Source organism: Protopterus annectens, chromosome 1.part1 (genome assembly GCF_019279795.1).
Source record: "Protopterus annectens isolate FY-2018-M chromosome 1.part1, PAN1.0, whole genome shotgun sequence".
Classification (NCBI taxonomy): Eukaryota; Metazoa; Chordata; order Ceratodontiformes; family Protopteridae; genus Protopterus; species Protopterus annectens.
Window position 1 is genome coordinate 1,825,796,485 of NC_056726.1, and position 17,580 is coordinate 1,825,814,064.

Genomic DNA, 17,580 nt, shown 5'->3' on the forward strand with positions numbered 1-17,580 from the left:
ATCAAAAACTCAGCCCATGGCTATATATGTAGATGCTATGACAAAGCAAGTATATTCCAGGTGGAAACATATTTTAAAGGATTCATGGGATTTTTTTAAACAAAATAGGGAAATGTGTTTTTATGGAAAATGTTTTTTTTTTTATTACTATTGATGTTAAGGAATTATTTACAGTCATTCCCCAGAAAATTGGTATGGAGTGGTTTGAAAAGGTTTTAGTGGAAATGGATTGGCTTACACCAGCAGATTTTAGGAACGTATTATTAAACATGGAATTGGTATTAAAATATAATTTTATATATTTTGAGGGGGACTAGTACCATCAAAAAGAAGGAGTGGCTATGGGATCAGCCTGCGCCCCTATATATGCGAATACCATTATGTTATATTGGGAAAGGGAATTTGTTTTTAATTCTGAACACAATCAATACATAGTTGAATACTTCAGGTTTTTGGATGACATTTTTATCCTATGGAAAGGAACAAGGGAGGATATTGAAATATTTATAAGGTACATTAATTATACTACTTCCTTTTTGAAATTTACCCATCAGATTGAGACTGATGATACACACTTTCTGGATGTAAAACTCACCAAAGACAGAGTAAACAAATGTTACAAGTCCAATATATACAGGAAGGAGCACTTCTCGAATGCCTATTTGCACTATCACAGTGACCATTCAAACCAACTTAAGAAAAATATAGTTAAGGGCCAGATGATTAGGATGGCCAGGATGATTTCAGATGATGCAGAGTTTATGAATGAAATTACTTTTCTAGAGGGCCTATTTAAGGAAAGGGGCTATCCGATGGAACTTATTACCTCGGTTAAAGAATATGTTGTATCAGGGAGAGGTACTAGATACATACCACTTTTAAATTATGGTTATCAGGAATCAGAGGTACCTGAACCTGAAGAAAATAATAGTGATAGTAACAACATTGACAGTGATAAGAGAAAGGAAGCAAATTTCACACCTTACCTAACCACGACATATTTTTACGGTACAGGTTGGTTTAAGAAGGGCATACATGAAATATGGGATATGTTTAAAAGTGTTGCAACCAGAACTGAAGTTTTTAAGAATCAATTGAGATTTAGTTTTAGAAGGAATCCCAATATTAAGAACATTATAGAAAGAAAGGGAGTTCAGGTTGAAGGGACTAGCAGGAAACATGGAACATACAAATGTGGCAGATGTGCACAATGCCCATATATTTATGAGAATAAAGAGATTAGGATATCCAGTATTCCATTTAAATTAACAGCTAAAAATTATAGCAGTTGCTATACTAGAGGTGTGGTCTATTTAGTGATCTGTAGAGAATGTGAAAGTTATTATATTGGAAAAACAGAAAGACAGTTGAAAAACAGAATTTACGAGCACATTAGAGATATAAACAGACACAATGAGAATAATGCACTATATAGGCACGCCATGAAATGTGTAAAGGCTGATTTTAAATTCTGGGTACTTGAAGTGGTGGGATACCCAGAACGAGGTGGTGACTGGGAAACTAAAGTGGAATACAGGGAAATGATATGGCAGCTAAAACTAGACGCAAGTTGTGAAAAAGGTTTAAATGATCACATTTCTATTGTTCCAGCTCTTAAGATCCTAGCCACGGACCCCAAAATTATAAATTAACAGAATTACATAATAAACACAATGAAATAAAGGAAAGTGGGGAAAGTACCTTTGATAATATGATTTATTGTTTTCATTCGATGTTTACTTGAACATAGTACTTATTTAATATGCATTTAATATGCACTTATATTTATATTTACATTTATGTTTGTATATATATATATATATATATATATATATATATATATATATATATATATATATATTCATATTTATATTAATATTTATAAAAAGTTTATATATATTATATATTTTTATATACATATATTTATTTATATATTTATATATTTATATACACATATTTATATATTTATATTTATGATTATACATGGTTCATCTATTTTTTACATTGTATTTTAAATATTTTTAAATATATTTATTCTTACATAAACATTAATTCCTTCACATCTATCAATAAATTATAAATTACATATTTTTATTTATATGAATCCAGATAACTTTTAGTATAAACACCTCGCTGTTTTAGTTAATTTTAAAAAAATGGCATTTTAAAAAATGGCATTAAGGTATATGCATATGAGGAATTTTTATTATTTTTACATTACTATTATATATAATTAAAGCTGTGTGATACTTAGATTTCTTACAAACATTTGTATCTTTAATTTTTTTTAATTAATTTAATTTTTTTTTATGAAATTTTGAATTATAGGTCCCTGGGTTCAGGTCATATCTCATAGATTTGATAATTAACTTAAGCTTCCTTCACATAGAAAACTATAGTTTTTATTTTATATTATATTTATTTTTATTTTCACCTTTACTTTGAAGTATAAATCAGTTTTTTTTAATAGGTTTCATTGATTATTAGCAGTATGATGTTGATTATTTGTAGTATGATGAATTATTGTCCTAAGTATTAGGAAAAGCGCCTTCATTTGTATTATGTTTTAATGTATGAATGTGGCTTTAAATGGCAAGAAATTTTAACAGGGCAATGGTTTTATTGCCTAATGATTTTATTGCTTAATGACTGTATTTAATGAAACTTGATGAATATAAAAGGAAAGGTGAGGGTTAACAATTTATTCTGATGAAGTCTCCGTTTGTGGAGACAAAAGCGCTTAATTGATATCGTTTTGGGATGTGTTTTACTTTTATGTAATAAAAGGATTTATTACATTTTGGAGTGATTTGCCTGCATTTCTGGAATTTGGGATAACCTTCATTGTGCCAGACACCTTTGTGTTTATACTGTATAAAGCCACTCCAGTAGTCTTGCTGCTCAGTCACACTTACTATTTGGATGATAATAATATTGCACAGTAATAATTGGACACGCTTTGGTAAGGGCCTTTTTAGTAGCTTATATTAGTGGTTGGTGGCAGCTGGTACTACCTTATAGACTGGCAGGAAGGGGCATAGCTGGAGAAGCTGTGCCAGTCTTCCCCAGGAGTGTCTGTGTGTTTGTATATAACTCATATCTTAAAGTGCATGTGTGTCAGCTACTTGGGGAGGGGAACGAAGCACTGTTTGGACAGAGAGGGTGCTGGAGGTTTTAGTTTGACCACTAGGTTGAGATCTGTACCTTATAACTGTGCCAGTGGGGAGTCTTATTGGGGATCTGGAGAGAAAGGGAGAAACCAGCCCCAGACTGACTGTGATATCTGTGTGCTCTTAAGGGAAATTGTACTTTCCTGTGTGGGTATTTGTTATCCTTCCCAATGTGGACGCCCCTCACTGGTGTTAGTGGTGAGGATTGAGGCTCCTTGATTACTGGGCTTGTGCACGGGCATCACAATACTTATTATTAATAAAATTATATTAATAAATAAATGTTCATTAGTGGTTAAATCTAATATCATGTGGAGTTGCTGAAGCATTCATGTAAATAAAAAACAACATACAATAATAACCTACTATGATACTATCCTGAAAATTCTTTTTCAAGCAGTTAATTTTACAAACACTTGCATGCTATAAAAATTAAAGAATAAAATAGAAAAAAAACACACATACAGCAAACAAACAATGAGTAGATAAAATTCATGCTAAGATAATTGGTGACCATTGTATGCAGTTCAAAAATGCACAAGATAAATGGTCAGTGAACCTTTTCCTCATCATAACATTAAAAGTATCATGTTCCAGGGTCAGATTCAGGAAGGCATATATTACTCATCAGAGGCAGCTCCTACAAAACTGAAGCCACTGGTGACAGTAGCTAGATATGCTATAATCCCCATATTATAAACTCTTTAGTACTTTCAGAAAATAAAATCTTAAAAGAAAAAAACTGTCAGTGGTAGGTAACCCCTAAATATGTATACTTTTTGTATTAATTTTGGCCCTATGTCTGTTAACCATTAAGCCTCTCATTGATTCGACATTATACTGTCCCAGTAGGGTACATTTTCCAGGCAGCCATGAGGGTGCTTTATGTTCTTCCTGGCATCCTGACAATGAGAACATTTTCACTTATGGCCTAACCTTAAAGTTGGTGTAAGCACTTGCATCACTACAAGAGCTGCCTATGCCTCTGTGACCATGCATACATGCCTGCTCCCTGTTAGCTGCTTTGGTGGTCACATACTTGACTTCCCCACACTGGCCCTTTGCATCATGATAAACATCCATTCTGCAGCTAAGGCTCTGTCACTGCATCAGAAGTGTGAGCTCAGTGATAAGCACTATGCTTCCCTCCTAGGATAGGTGCACTCTTCCTCCTTGCCTGCACTATCAAGCACAAGGGCCTCCCAATTGCCTAGGATATAGTCAGAGAGCTTTACTCACCCCCCCCGGCTACTGAAGCACTAACTCAGTGTGTCTCATAGGCTTAGATTCAGCATAATATGCAGTAAAAAAAACATACAAAATCAAGATATCTTTTTTTTTGACAACTTACCACCTTGTCGGGAATATACTTTAGTTGATACAGGATCCCCAAGTCCATCTTTGTAGAGAGGGTAAAGTGATATATTATATCTCGTAAGAGGTTTGATATTTTCTAGAAGAAAAAACAATTGAAAAACACTTGATTAGAGTTATCTTTTCCACTCTCCATGTTTGTTTCCTTTTGTTAGAAGACAACAATTACTTTAACAGTTTCAAAGCAGAAACAGAAACAGCATTTCTAGTACCCCAGATCTAAATATTTCTACATCTATATCTATATCTGCCTTTGTCTTTCTTTCTCTTTCTTTATTTCTTTCTCTCTTCTTATCTATCTATCTATCTATCTATCTATCTATCTATCTATCTATCTATCTATGTCTGTCTATCTATTTACCCAGCTATCTTTAACAGACAACAGATTTCTAGTAGTTCAAGTCCATTAATATAAACTGGTGATGGACAAATGAGCTACTGCACCATTTTACTACAGAATTTAAACCAGCTTAGTATAAGACCATCTGCCTTTAAGGTAGGGGTGGGGTGATGGTGGTGGTAAAGTCACATAGATGATATTAAGTGCGCTTTATGATCATAGGAATTGTAAGACATCTGAGTCATGTGTTCACTTACGTTCTGCCAATACTAACCCTAGATCATATCACCTTTCTCCAGGACAGCCAGGTCAGTCAAGCCCATGGTCAATGTGTGGCCACCCATCAATCATCATCTAGGTCACATTTAAATCATGAAAGTGACTCAGACAGCCTTATCCCAAGGGTAGTAGTCTGTTTCAGCGATGTGTGAGGTGCTACATTATAAACATATCTCTTCATCTCATCTTATTTATCTGCTGGTTGATAATGGTGGAACCACTGGACCTTTGGAGATACAAGAGGTTTAGGGCAACTGAGTCCCTCATGGTTCAGTAGGCAAGGGATAGAGCTCACCTCAACAGTTCCAGTCTCTCTTGGCAGTTAAGGGTCTTTAATCATGTGACTTTCTTAATTAATAACCTCTGAGGCCTTTCTAATTGTTTGATATGCCTAATGATGTTCATTCTGAGATGGGACTTGTACTCTATTTGACCTTATCAGTGATGAATATGAGAGAATGATGACTTATCTGGATCTAGATATTATTCCTTTGGTAATTAGCTGAGCTAAATACAAGGATTTCCTGACTAATTTTTCTACATGATGATTGATTGAGAGGGAGTTACCAACTTATAACACTTTCATTTTAAAGAGAGGTGTTGTTGTAAGGTATATTTTGTGAAGGAGTATCTGGAAATTGAGGCAATATTTAACTTTTTAACATTTAATTAACTTAACTAGAAAACCAGAAAAGTAACTAGAAGGGCAACTAAAACAGCAAAGGCAGAATTCCTAAGAAATAAACAGACATCTTTCACTAAAAGTTGAAAGCAATTCTAGAAAGAAATTAAACAGTGAATAGATAACAAGTCTGACTTCCCCTCATACCCAATCATTATTCTACCTCCTCTAACAACTTTGCAGGTGACAACAAAACATACCTTCTCACAGCCGTAAAAGACATTACAAATTACTTAGTATCTCAATTAGCCTCTTATTTATCCTTCACACCTGAGTTATTCCCTTTAGCCTCATTTGTTGCCACAGTTCACTTCTCAGCTATAACAGTACAACAAAATTTCTACTATAGAATTTTAGCACCACCAGCATAAAATTCAACAAGCCTCACCCCACCTTGCAAATCCCCATACTCATATCTTTAACTTATACTTAACTTGAGGCATAATTCCTGCCCCAGTAAACATTTTATAATCACCCCTTTGCCACAGACGAACTCTCCCATGGGACTTAAATACTACAGGCCTATGTATAACCTTTGCCCAATAACTAAAATCTTTGAAGAACTACTTTATAAACAACTTTTAAAGTATATTAACAGGTGATCAGCAGCATGGCTTCTGAAATGCATTTAGTGCTATTACAACCCTTATCACACCCATTGATTTACTTTATACCAATATAAATGGTGGACACCTAACTGCAGGCATCTTTACTGATATGACCAGGGCATTTAAAACTATGAACTGTGTCGTCCTTCTTAAGAAACGTATAAACTCAATCTGGTGACAATGCAGTGACTTGGTTTAACAGCTATTAAAAATAAGAGAACCTTTCAAGTACATGCAAATACCATCTTAACAAGTAATGGTACTGTATCATTTGGTGTACCACACAAATCTGTCCTGGGCCCACTTTTATTGTCTCTCTCTCTCTTTATATTAATGACATAAACTTGGCTGTTCATACACTTAACCTTGTAATGTATGCCGATGATATACTGATCCTTGATGCTAACATGTCTACAGTATCATTGAATCTAATCTACAGGACAAATTCTGAACTATCTGTAAATGGCTACTGAAAACCTCCTGATCAACCCCAACAAAACAAATGTTATGATCTTTGATACACTGCAAAACCAGACATCTCTACAAAACATAAGACTAATAGATAATCATAACTGACTCATACCTAATATCACTGGACAGTAATGTCTGGTGGTGTTTCTTGATCCAACACTAAACCTTACAGAGCATACAGAACAAGTCACTACAAAAGTGTTATTCCACAAGAAGTTATGTTTAAGAATCTCACATCTAGTGGTGCCTGGTGCACACTCAGCCACAACCAAAAATATTCTTGCTACCAAACTAGAGTATGGACTACCCCTCTTATGTCTACAGTCCTCCCATAGCACTAACAGACTACAAACCATTGAAAATGTAATATTTAGATGTGCCCTGTTAGTGGAACCCCAATCAGACCAATTTTGTTTGAAATAAAAGTGTAACTGGCTGTCCCCTGCAGGCAGAGCAGCTTTTCTGTTAAGTACTCTGTTATCCACAATATTAAAATCAGGATATTGCCCACCACTAAAGAGAAGACTCCCTCTAAAGGAACAAAATTACACCTTAAGATGCACCCAAAAAGGATATTATACTCGCTAGACAACTGTTTAAAACTATTATAGGGGATGCAGCCTTTTCTAGACTTGGTCTTGAAACCTGGCACCATTTACCAAATAAATTTACGTATCAAGAAACTCTAAAGCAATTTAAATTAACTTGGATAACACCTTAAACATGAGGCCACTTGCACATGCTTTAAAGACACTGGCAGATATACTGCTTCATATGCAGTATACAGTCTCTAGGTTAAATGCTTGTGTTTCCTACTAGCAAACTGTAAACTACATGCTTAGTAATTGCAAATACTGTGAATAATTGTAAATACTATTCATACTTTAATACATGCTTATATTAATAAACGTCAGTCAAGCTGCATGTCTACATTACTTTAAATGCTGTGCTATACTAATCACTGTTAATCGCACAGCATGTACCTATTTCTGTTCCTTCAAATTTACTTACTGTATTTTTAAATAAGTTCTCAGGTCATGACTGAAAAAGATCAGTACAGCAGTTCACCTGCCCAGTAAATAAATCCATCCATTCACAATCCCTTTTCCCCTATTTTTGCACATGTGGTCAGTGTGTCACTTCAAAAGTGACAATAAGTTTGACATGCTTGTATAGCTAGACCTGCAATGGTAGTTCTTCCACACTACATGCTCACATGCACAGTTACACCTATGTCTAATTTATAGTGTCCAATCCAATCTAAGCCTATGTTTTGTCCAACAAATCAGAGGGGGCTTGACAAGAACACCCACTTTACAGTCGTCAGCAAACTTAATTAACCAGAAATCTTGGTTTTCAGACTATAGATCAGAAAAGTAAATTCTGAAAAGGAGGAGTTACAGGACTGAGCCCTGAAGGACACTGCTAGTCACATTCATACTGTCAGATGAGGTACCCATCACTGCACTCACACTGCAGTTTCTGTCTTTTAGCCAGTTTGCTACCCATATCATTGCATAGAAATCTATTTTTAAAGCATTAAGCTTATTTGCAATGCTAGCACAGGGCACTGTATCAAATACCTTTGTCAGGTCAAGATCAACGTGTGAGAACAATGGCTGCTGTTAATAGCCTGTGTAACCTGCACAAAGAAGTTTACCAAATTAATTTGGGGTGCTCTACCATTAATAAAGCTCAGCTTCTGCAGATGAAGATTAATAACATTTTGAAAGGTGCTTCAACAAAGTATTAGCTTAAGTGTGTGCACACTTATGCAACAGGCTTATTGTACGTTTTTTATTTTTTATATTTTTCCCCTAACAGATTTGCTTGTTTTTCAGTTGAAATGTACAGCTTATAGGTCACATTAAAGGTGGGAAAAGTTTTGAAATGATTTATTATGGTCTCATTTTTTATATCACAAAAACCTGGCATTTTAACAGGGGTGTGTACACTTTTTATATCCACTGTATATATATATATATATATATATATATATATATATATATATATATATATATATATATATATATATATGACTCAAAAACAAGCTAATCAGAATCCCAAGAATTCCAATTACCCAAGAAATTGCAGAAAACCTTGAACGAACTTCAATGGAAGGCAGCAGTCCACCATAAACTGTACAAAATAGTTAAAATCCAAAAAATGTAGAAGTCCAGATGTATAAAAAAGCAGCAATTTATTGTAGAAATGTGAGCGCTTTAATGGACACAGTTCGGCTTCTTCAGACGTCATACCATACATACCACCACTCAACTTATATATACACCAAACTCTATTTAGCAATTAACAATAATTGAATACTTAATTGAAACAGGCTGTATCCCATCCATCAATGTATGAGAAAACACAATAAGTATTGCAACTAGTTAAAAATCTCCCTCTCTCTCTCTCTCTCTCTCTCTCTCTCTCTCTCTATATATATATATATATATATATGTATACACACACACACACGCATATAAATAAGTATATATATATATATATATATATATATATATATATATGTGTGTGTGTGTGTGTGTGCATGTGTGTATATCTATGTGTGTGTTAGGTGCACTTAAGCAATCATTCACCACTGCGCATGGGTATATCAGGATTTACCCATAGTTGTTGGGGTTTTATCACTATGATGAAGCCTGAGTGACTAAACAAAGCCAATCATGGATAAATCCTAATATGCCCACAACAGGAGTAGATTATTGCTATTATACAATTACATTATTTAAGAAAGGATTTCTCACCATTTTTAAGTAATGTATTTGTATACAGGCACTTGTCTTCTTCCGCATTGTTTTCCTATACTGAGGGACTTATATTCCCACACTTGCACATTATATCCATGCAGGAGAAGCAACAAGAGAAATTAGAATCTCTGTTGCTGTTTTTTTTTTTAATATTAAAAAACATAGAGATTTACAATGGATAATGTGAACATAAAAGGAAACTCAGGTCTGTTTCTGTTTGTTTAGTTTTGTAGAACATATCTGTTTTCTCTTATATTTTGCTCTGCCCCTCAGCATATGCCAGTAGAAAGTCTGGGCGTTCAATGGTAATTTTTCCTATTGATATATACCTGATTTACAACAAGCCGCTGCAATAGACCATTAGTGGAGAAAATTCTGGTAAAACATATTCCAAGCTTACATTAAAGTTCACATGCAGCTGTTGTTTTACAGTGTAAAGCTATGCATTAAAGGGAACTTTAAAAAATTTGTTTAAACTGGTAACTTCCCTCAAAATATCAAATATGAATGCACTTTTTCTGGGATATTTTCTCACCATTGTCTGCTGTCCATCAGCTTCCCAGCACAGGCAGGAGAAGTCCATTATCAAGGCAGCTCTAACTCCCATTGCTATCCTGGATGAGTAAAACTGCATCATTTGGGCCAGCCTGATCCATACGTAATTTCACACATGTATCTGTTGGTTGCTTAGAGTAAGTGTGATGCTCAGTGGGTGCTCATGCCCTGTCCTTTTTGGTTTTTAACTGGTATATCTTGCTCTGGTAAGTGTCAGGAATGCAGCCAACTATGGTACCCCCCAGAATGATTAAGCAGCATCAGCTGTTCACTTCCACCCTCCCTATTTCATTTCCCAGGTTCTGCTAACAGGTAGTGATAGTGAAACTGTGAAAATCTAAATATAACTGCTTAAAATAATAGCCTCTGACAGTCATGGAAAGCTAAAAACAAAACAAGGGAATTGCAGAATGTACAGAATATTCATTCCCTGATATTCACAGCAGGCTTAGCAAAAACAAGATACAGCATTGATGAAAGAGAACAGACTCTTCAATCCCTCATACAAGGAAACTATATGAAGAATTTTGTGAGGCTGAGGAAAATGTAAATGACAGATGGTGGAAATTGTTCCCCAACAGAATAAAACTAGATGCATACCAACAGGAAATGGTAGGATAGACCAAAAGAGATCACAAAAGTGCCAAGAGTCAAATTCCTAAAGTATAATAAAGTATATTTTCTGCAACAAAATTAGAGGTTTAGAAAGGATTGAATATATAGCTGTTTAGTGTCACTTACAGCAGTATGTGAGTAGGATTAATATTCATTTAGGATAGCTGTAGTTAGAAGGGGTAGTGAATCATGTGACCACCAGTGAAGGACAGAGTTTTGTAGTAATTAGCTTGGTGCATGTATGTCCCTTTATTTGATCAGTTTGACAATGTATATTTTTCATACTGATATGGAGAAACCACACAAAATTACTGGGTGCCATCATACACAATCGGTTGAAAGATGACCACCGCATATCACACATGGTTAAAAAAAAATTAATCAGAAACTAGGTACATTACACAGAATAAAAACCTATCTCACTGACATAGCCAGAAGACTTATAGCCTCTACTTTCTTAATACCATCTCTCCACTGTATTTGACTAAACGTCAAGTCTCACAACTCTCTATACTTATGCATTGTTATAATAAAATGCCCAAATGTGCAGTAAACTACAACAATAGAACACAGGACTGCATAGCCCTCAGATAATTAAACTTGTTACAACTACCACATCACCTGGTTCTTTCTCAGCAAACTGCAATACACAGACTTCTCTATAATCTAGAAAATTCCCCAGCATATAATGACTTAATACAACACCCCTCTTCAATCGAATTTTATGCAATACAGAAAAATCACTATAAGCAACTCATCTAATACTACAGTAGTTTGTTCTAAGATCGATCTACCTACTTAACTGAATAAATTACTGGAAACTTCAACAAGGTGTCCTTATTCCTCCCACAGGGAGGGTATCAGAGAGACAGAGTCTCCTAGATCTGCTAACTAAAGTGATTTTATCTGGACTTATGCTTTATTCTCTGTTTTATGTTAGTCCTGTCACCCTGTGGGTCACAAGTGGGTTACCAGACTTCACTTGAGCCATCTGGATTACCTCTGTTTCTATATTATGTCAATGCGGATTTTTTTCTCCCTGGGCCTCCGCTGAAAATGGAATGTTATCCCACATGGACTTTTGAGATAAATAAATATAAAAAAAAAACAGTGTCCATTACTTAACATACTCACCAAGACACTGAGGTAAAGGAAAATATAACACTTAAAGCCAGGTTTCTAGGGGCAGATTTAAAAATAGCAGGGGTCTCAATGAGACCAGTACCTGAATACAATGCAGCCCTCTTCTTAAAGAAAAAGTCTATAACTCATTGTCTTCATAGGTTCATAGGTTCATAGGTAGGTACTAGGCTATCTGCCCGAGGGCATTTATAAGCCTAGTCAGAGTGTGTCGGCTTTCGTCACCCTATTGATTAATTAACTGAGCCTTTGTCAAGCAGAGCCAATGAAGTGATCCCAGGGCTGTACTTTCTGTTACCCATTCACTCGTCAAGGCTTCTCTTGAAGAGTGTTAGTGAGGGGCTCTGCCTAATGTAGTTAGGAATTTTGTTCCAAAGCATGGGGAGTCTCTGTGACAGGAATCTATCCCTCCAGCATGTTCTATTTATTATTGTGGCGAGGTTTAGCTCACTAGAGAGCGTGGCTCGCAGTGACTTGGATTTCTTTAGGTGGAGCATGTCCATCAATTCTGAGTTGGACATGGCTTTGTAAGTCAGGCAGAGATCACCTCTGAGTAAGCGATATGCCACTGAGTACAGCCGGAGTTTTTTCAGTCGGGCTGCATAGGACATATGTTTGAGGCCAGTAATCCTCTTGGTGAGGTGCTTTTGTGGTATTTCAATCTGTTGGAAGTGTCTTGTGAGGTACATCCCAAATGGGGCATTGTACTCTATGATGGGTCTGATGAGTGACGAGTAGAGGTGTTAATTAGATGGGTCACATAGAAGGATTTTCTAACTACTTTGGCAATATAATTGTCAAAGGAGAGATTACTATCTACCTGGGTCCCCAGGTCTCTTATTACCTCTTCTGTATTAAGGGGGCTGCTGCCTATGTGGTAATTTGTGGGTGTTTTGTTTTTCCCAAACGTGACGACTATGCATTTTTTGGCATTTAGCTTGAGGCCATGACTTTGACACCAGGTGTCTGTCTCAGTAAGGCCTTTTTGGAGGATGTCCGTGTCAGCTGGAGAGTCAATTATGGCTCCCAGTTTGCAGTCATCGGCGAACTTGGTTAGCCATAGTCCTCCTGTGTTTGCCTGTACTTCTGAGAAATATATGCCGAACAGTAGGGATCCCAGAACTGAGCCTTGCGGGACACCACTTGTGACTGGTTTAGAGTCAGACCTGGATCCCACTATTCTTACCGTGTGAGTTCTGTCTGTAAGCCAGTTTGCAAGCCATCTTGTGACGTAGGGGTTTATGTTCAGGCTGGTGAGTTTTTCTATAATACCTGACTGAGGAATGGTGTCGAAGGCCTTGGCGAGATCAATGTAGGCTGTGTGAACCACCTTTGCCTCATCTATGACCTTGGTAACTGTCTCAAAGAAGTCAACCAGGTTTAGTAGGCATGATCTGCCCTTACCAAAGCCAAACGGGGTTGGGTCAAGTGTTTGGAGGTTCCTAATGTCTTTGTTAATAAGTTCCATGATGATGCGCTCCATAGCCTTGCAGACCAGGCTAGTCAGGCTTATGGGGCAATAGTTGCCAGGTTCAGTTGTGGCTCCTCCTTTGTGGAGCGGAATAACCATTGCTGTGCACCATTCTATGGGCACATAGCCTGTGGAGAGGCTGAGGTTGAACAGCGTGTTTAGGTGGGGGGTTAGTTCGTTCTGTAGTTCGTGCAAGACGCAGCCTGGGACACCATCTGGCCCCATTGATACTGTGTTTTTGGCTTTTGAAAGGGCTGTTTTGAGTTGTAGCCCAGTAGTGCTGGAGTGCTCTCTGGAGCCTTGAACCAGTTTCAGTTACTGCACAGATGTCGATGTTCTCCATACTTAGGAGTGCTTCGAGCGCATGCATTTTGAGATTTAAACTCCTGGCGTTGAGTATCATAACCCTCAGTTTTTTACTTGTGCTGTTTACGGAGGTGGGTTTGAATTTTGAGCCTTGCCTAAAAAAGGCACTATGGGGGCAGCAAGAGCCTTGGCCAGTATTTGAAAGCCAAGGGGCGACAGGTGCAAGCCGTCACTTGCGAAGCAACGCGGCTTGTCGAGCATGTCATCCCAGGCTGACAGACACTGGATCCCCTTTGAATGACACCAGAAGCTTAGCCAATTGTTGAAATTGATCATTTTTTTCTTTATACTGAAGTATCATTCTTGGTGAGGCCAGGATGCTACTCAGGGTCAGGGTCATACCTGTCTGGGCTACATGATCAGAGAGCTCTTCCATGTCTCTTTTCATGTAGTCCAGGGAGGTACGGCTCAGGTCGTTCACACCAACATGAACAATGACAGAGTCATATTTGTACTTGTTCTGGACTAACCTGAGTGATTGTGTTATGTGGTGGATTCTGGCTCCCGACAGGCAGCTAACAGTAACCTTCTCCTTGTCCAGCCTAGTGAGTGGGGTGTCAGTGTGCCTGACTATTGAGTCACCTATTACAAGTGTGTTAGGTATGTTATTTCACCTTAAGGGCTGTGATTGTGTGGCACATTGATTTTGTGTTTTATGTGTTTGGTTTGTGACGGGAGGTGCAGGTTTTGTGGGTGTCTGCTTTGGAGCTCTCTGATGCTTTTGCAGGTTTTTATTTAGAGCCTCCGAGTATGATTTTATGTATTTATGTGCATCTTTTGCCAGTGCTGGTTTCATAGGTCTATGTGAGGCTGGAGGTGTGGTGCAAGTGTTAACCTTCTCCTCATGACTGTCTGTTCCAGTCTTGGGTGGAGAGACCCTAGCCTCCAGTTTGGCTGTATAATTGCATCTGTCACATATGTTAGTGTTTTGTGGTAGGAGGAGAGGGCTGTCTGTGTACATGAGGCAGTTGTAACATTGCCTCAGGATACACAGATTCACCAGCTGGACTGGAGAGTACACCTGAAGTTGCCCTTTGGTCATGCCTGAATAGTAGGGTGAGCTGCTTAGTCGCTTGGTTGGTGAGGGGTGGATAAAGAGCCTTGCCCTGCTGGCCAGTCAAGTGTTGGGGTATATTAGTGCTTGCTATTAGGTCTGAGCAAGTGCTAGACTATAGGATGCTTTTTGAGTGCTTAGGTTGAGAGTTAGACTAGTTTCAAGTGAAAAACTGAAAAGGAGACTTAGCGGAGCCAGGAATAATTTAACCCTAGCTAACCGATGCTGCCCTGCGCACAAAACCATGCAACGCATTTTTTAAACTAACTTCTGGGCTGGAACCACTCTTCCATGGACAGATGGCTGCTCAAAGTTCCCCTCTCTCACAGGTGAACAGAGAAACTTCCCTCTATCCAAGTAAGGTATGAGCAACTCAGAAACTTGCAACACAGCCCTGAATTCAGCACTAGCCTGAAAACTGGACTATACCAGCTTAGAAAGGCGGGAAACAAGAAATGTATTTATTTATTTATTTTTTTGAGAAGATAAGGCAAAAACAGTAAAAAGTACACTTAAAACAGCTTTAAATGACTACAAGTGATCAGAAAAGGCTATCGCACTTTAGTGTGTAGCCTACAACAGTTAACCAATTTATTTAAACAAAAACAACTTTTTAAAAGTGCAGGCAGTCAAATAAGTACAATATGTGAAAAAAAAACAAGCTTTTAAATCACAATAAGTGCTGGAAAATCAGCGTTTAGGTGGAAAACAGTTAAGTACAGCAAGAAAATACAGAAAACTGATACTCAATCACTCCAAAGTCTCTCTTTTAAGCTAGAAGGCTTATATCCTCTTAAGGCTTTCTAGTGCTTTCCAGTAGGTTAGTTACAGGAAAGATGGGAAACAAGCGCAGATGTGGTCTTTTAAACCAGAAAGTTGAAAGAGATGGACAACTTCCAGAATGGTCAATAAACTACAATTCCTGGGCCAAGAACCACTCCTCTTGTGGTAGGCAGGCTACCTAGTACTTACCACTACCACTGATAAGCTAGAAGGCTGCACTCCAACACAAGGGCTTGGGGGGCTCAGAAGCTTACAAACAGTCCTGGATACAGCAAATCTGTACCTAGACTAGACTAGTTACGAGAAAGGTGGGGATCAAGCTTTAAAACCAGAAAGTTGAGAGAGATGGGAAAAAAAAACTGCCCAAACGGCCAAAAATCTACAATTTCTGGGTCAGAACCACTCCTCTTGTGGTAGATAGGCTACCTAGTGCTTACCACTCCCACTGATAACCTAGAAGGCTTCCCTCCAACACAGAAAGGCCTGAAGGGCTCAGAAGCTTACCAACAGTCCTGGATACAGCAACTTTGTATCTGGACTAGGTGGGAAACAAGCGCAAGTGCGGCTTTTAAACCAGAAAGTTGAAAGAGATGGGAAAAACTGCCCAAACGGCCAGTAGCTACAATTTCTGGGCCAGGAACCACTCCTCTTGTGGTAGATAGGCTACCTAATGCTTACCACTCCCACTGATAAGCTAGAAGGTTTCCCTCCAACACAGAAATGCTTGGGGGGCTCAGAAGCTTACAAAGAGACCTGGATACAGCAATTCTGTACTTGGACTAGACAAGTTACAGAAAAGGTGGGGAACAAGCGCAAATGCAGGCTTTTAAGCCAGCAAGTTGAAAGAGATGGAAAACTACCTAAACGGCCAATAAACTACAATTTATGGGCCAAAACCCACTCCTCCCATGGTAGATAGGCTACCTGATGCTTACCACTCCCACTGATAAGCTAGAAGGCTTCCCTCCAACACAGAAAGGCTTGGGGGGGGGGCTCAGAAGCTTACAAAAAGTTCTGGATACAGCAAATATGTACCTGGACTAGACTAGTAACGGGAAAGGCAGGAAACAAGCACAAACACAGGCTTTTGAATCAGAAGGTTGAAAGAGATGGCAGAGCTTCCCAAACAGCCAATAAACTATAATTTATGGGCCAGAAACCTCTTCTCCTGTGCTAGATAGGCTACCTAGTGTTTACCACTCCCACTGATAAGCTAGAAGGCTTCCCTCCAACATAGAAAGGCTTGGGGGGCTAAGTAGCTTACAAACAGACCTGGATACAGCACGTCTGTAACTGGACTACATAAGTTACAGGAAATGCAGGAAATAAGCTAGGAATTTTCTTTTTCACAGAAAAACAGCTAAAACAGCAGTAAATACAATTAAAATGCAGTGCAGGCTAGAACACGTATATCAATATTACAGCAAATACAGTTTAATTAAATGCAATTAAATTAACAAATGACTTAAAAACAAGTGCAGAAGGCATTAAATTAGAAGGCTACTAATAAGCAGTAATAAGTGCAGAGTAAACAAGTGAACAGATAACAACCCGCAGAACAGCAACTAAGACAGTTATAGTAAGAGCAGCTGAATATATATATATATATATATATATATATTTTTTTTTTTTTTTTTGAGGGAAGGAACACAGCAAGATTAAGAGGCTACAGGGACTGTCCTTCTCAAATGCTCTCTTTGTACACAGTAGGAGTGTCTATCAGCTGTCCAACAGTTCACCAAAATGCAATCTGTACTGGAATTACAATGAAATACACCTCAGGTGATGACTAACAGCTAGGATGTGGGCTGGCTCAGCAACACCCTCCATGACACTAGCCTGAGCTACCCTGAGAAAAAAAACACAGTGGAGACACAAGAGACAGAAACAGAAACAATACAGCA

General features: G+C 37.8%; 1 protein-coding gene across 1 annotated transcript in view; it reads right to left on the reverse strand.

The window, feature by feature from the left end:
- Nucleotides 1-17,580, reverse strand: part of CSF3R (colony stimulating factor 3 receptor) — a 556,874-nt gene that overhangs the window by 164,809 nt on the left and 374,485 nt on the right. Inside the window, exon 11 of the mRNA XM_044089705.1 lies at nucleotides 4,522-4,623. Within this exon, the coding sequence (XP_043945640.1) occupies nucleotides 4,522-4,623 (102 nt within the window). The remainder of the gene's footprint in view (nucleotides 1-4,521; nucleotides 4,624-17,580) is intronic.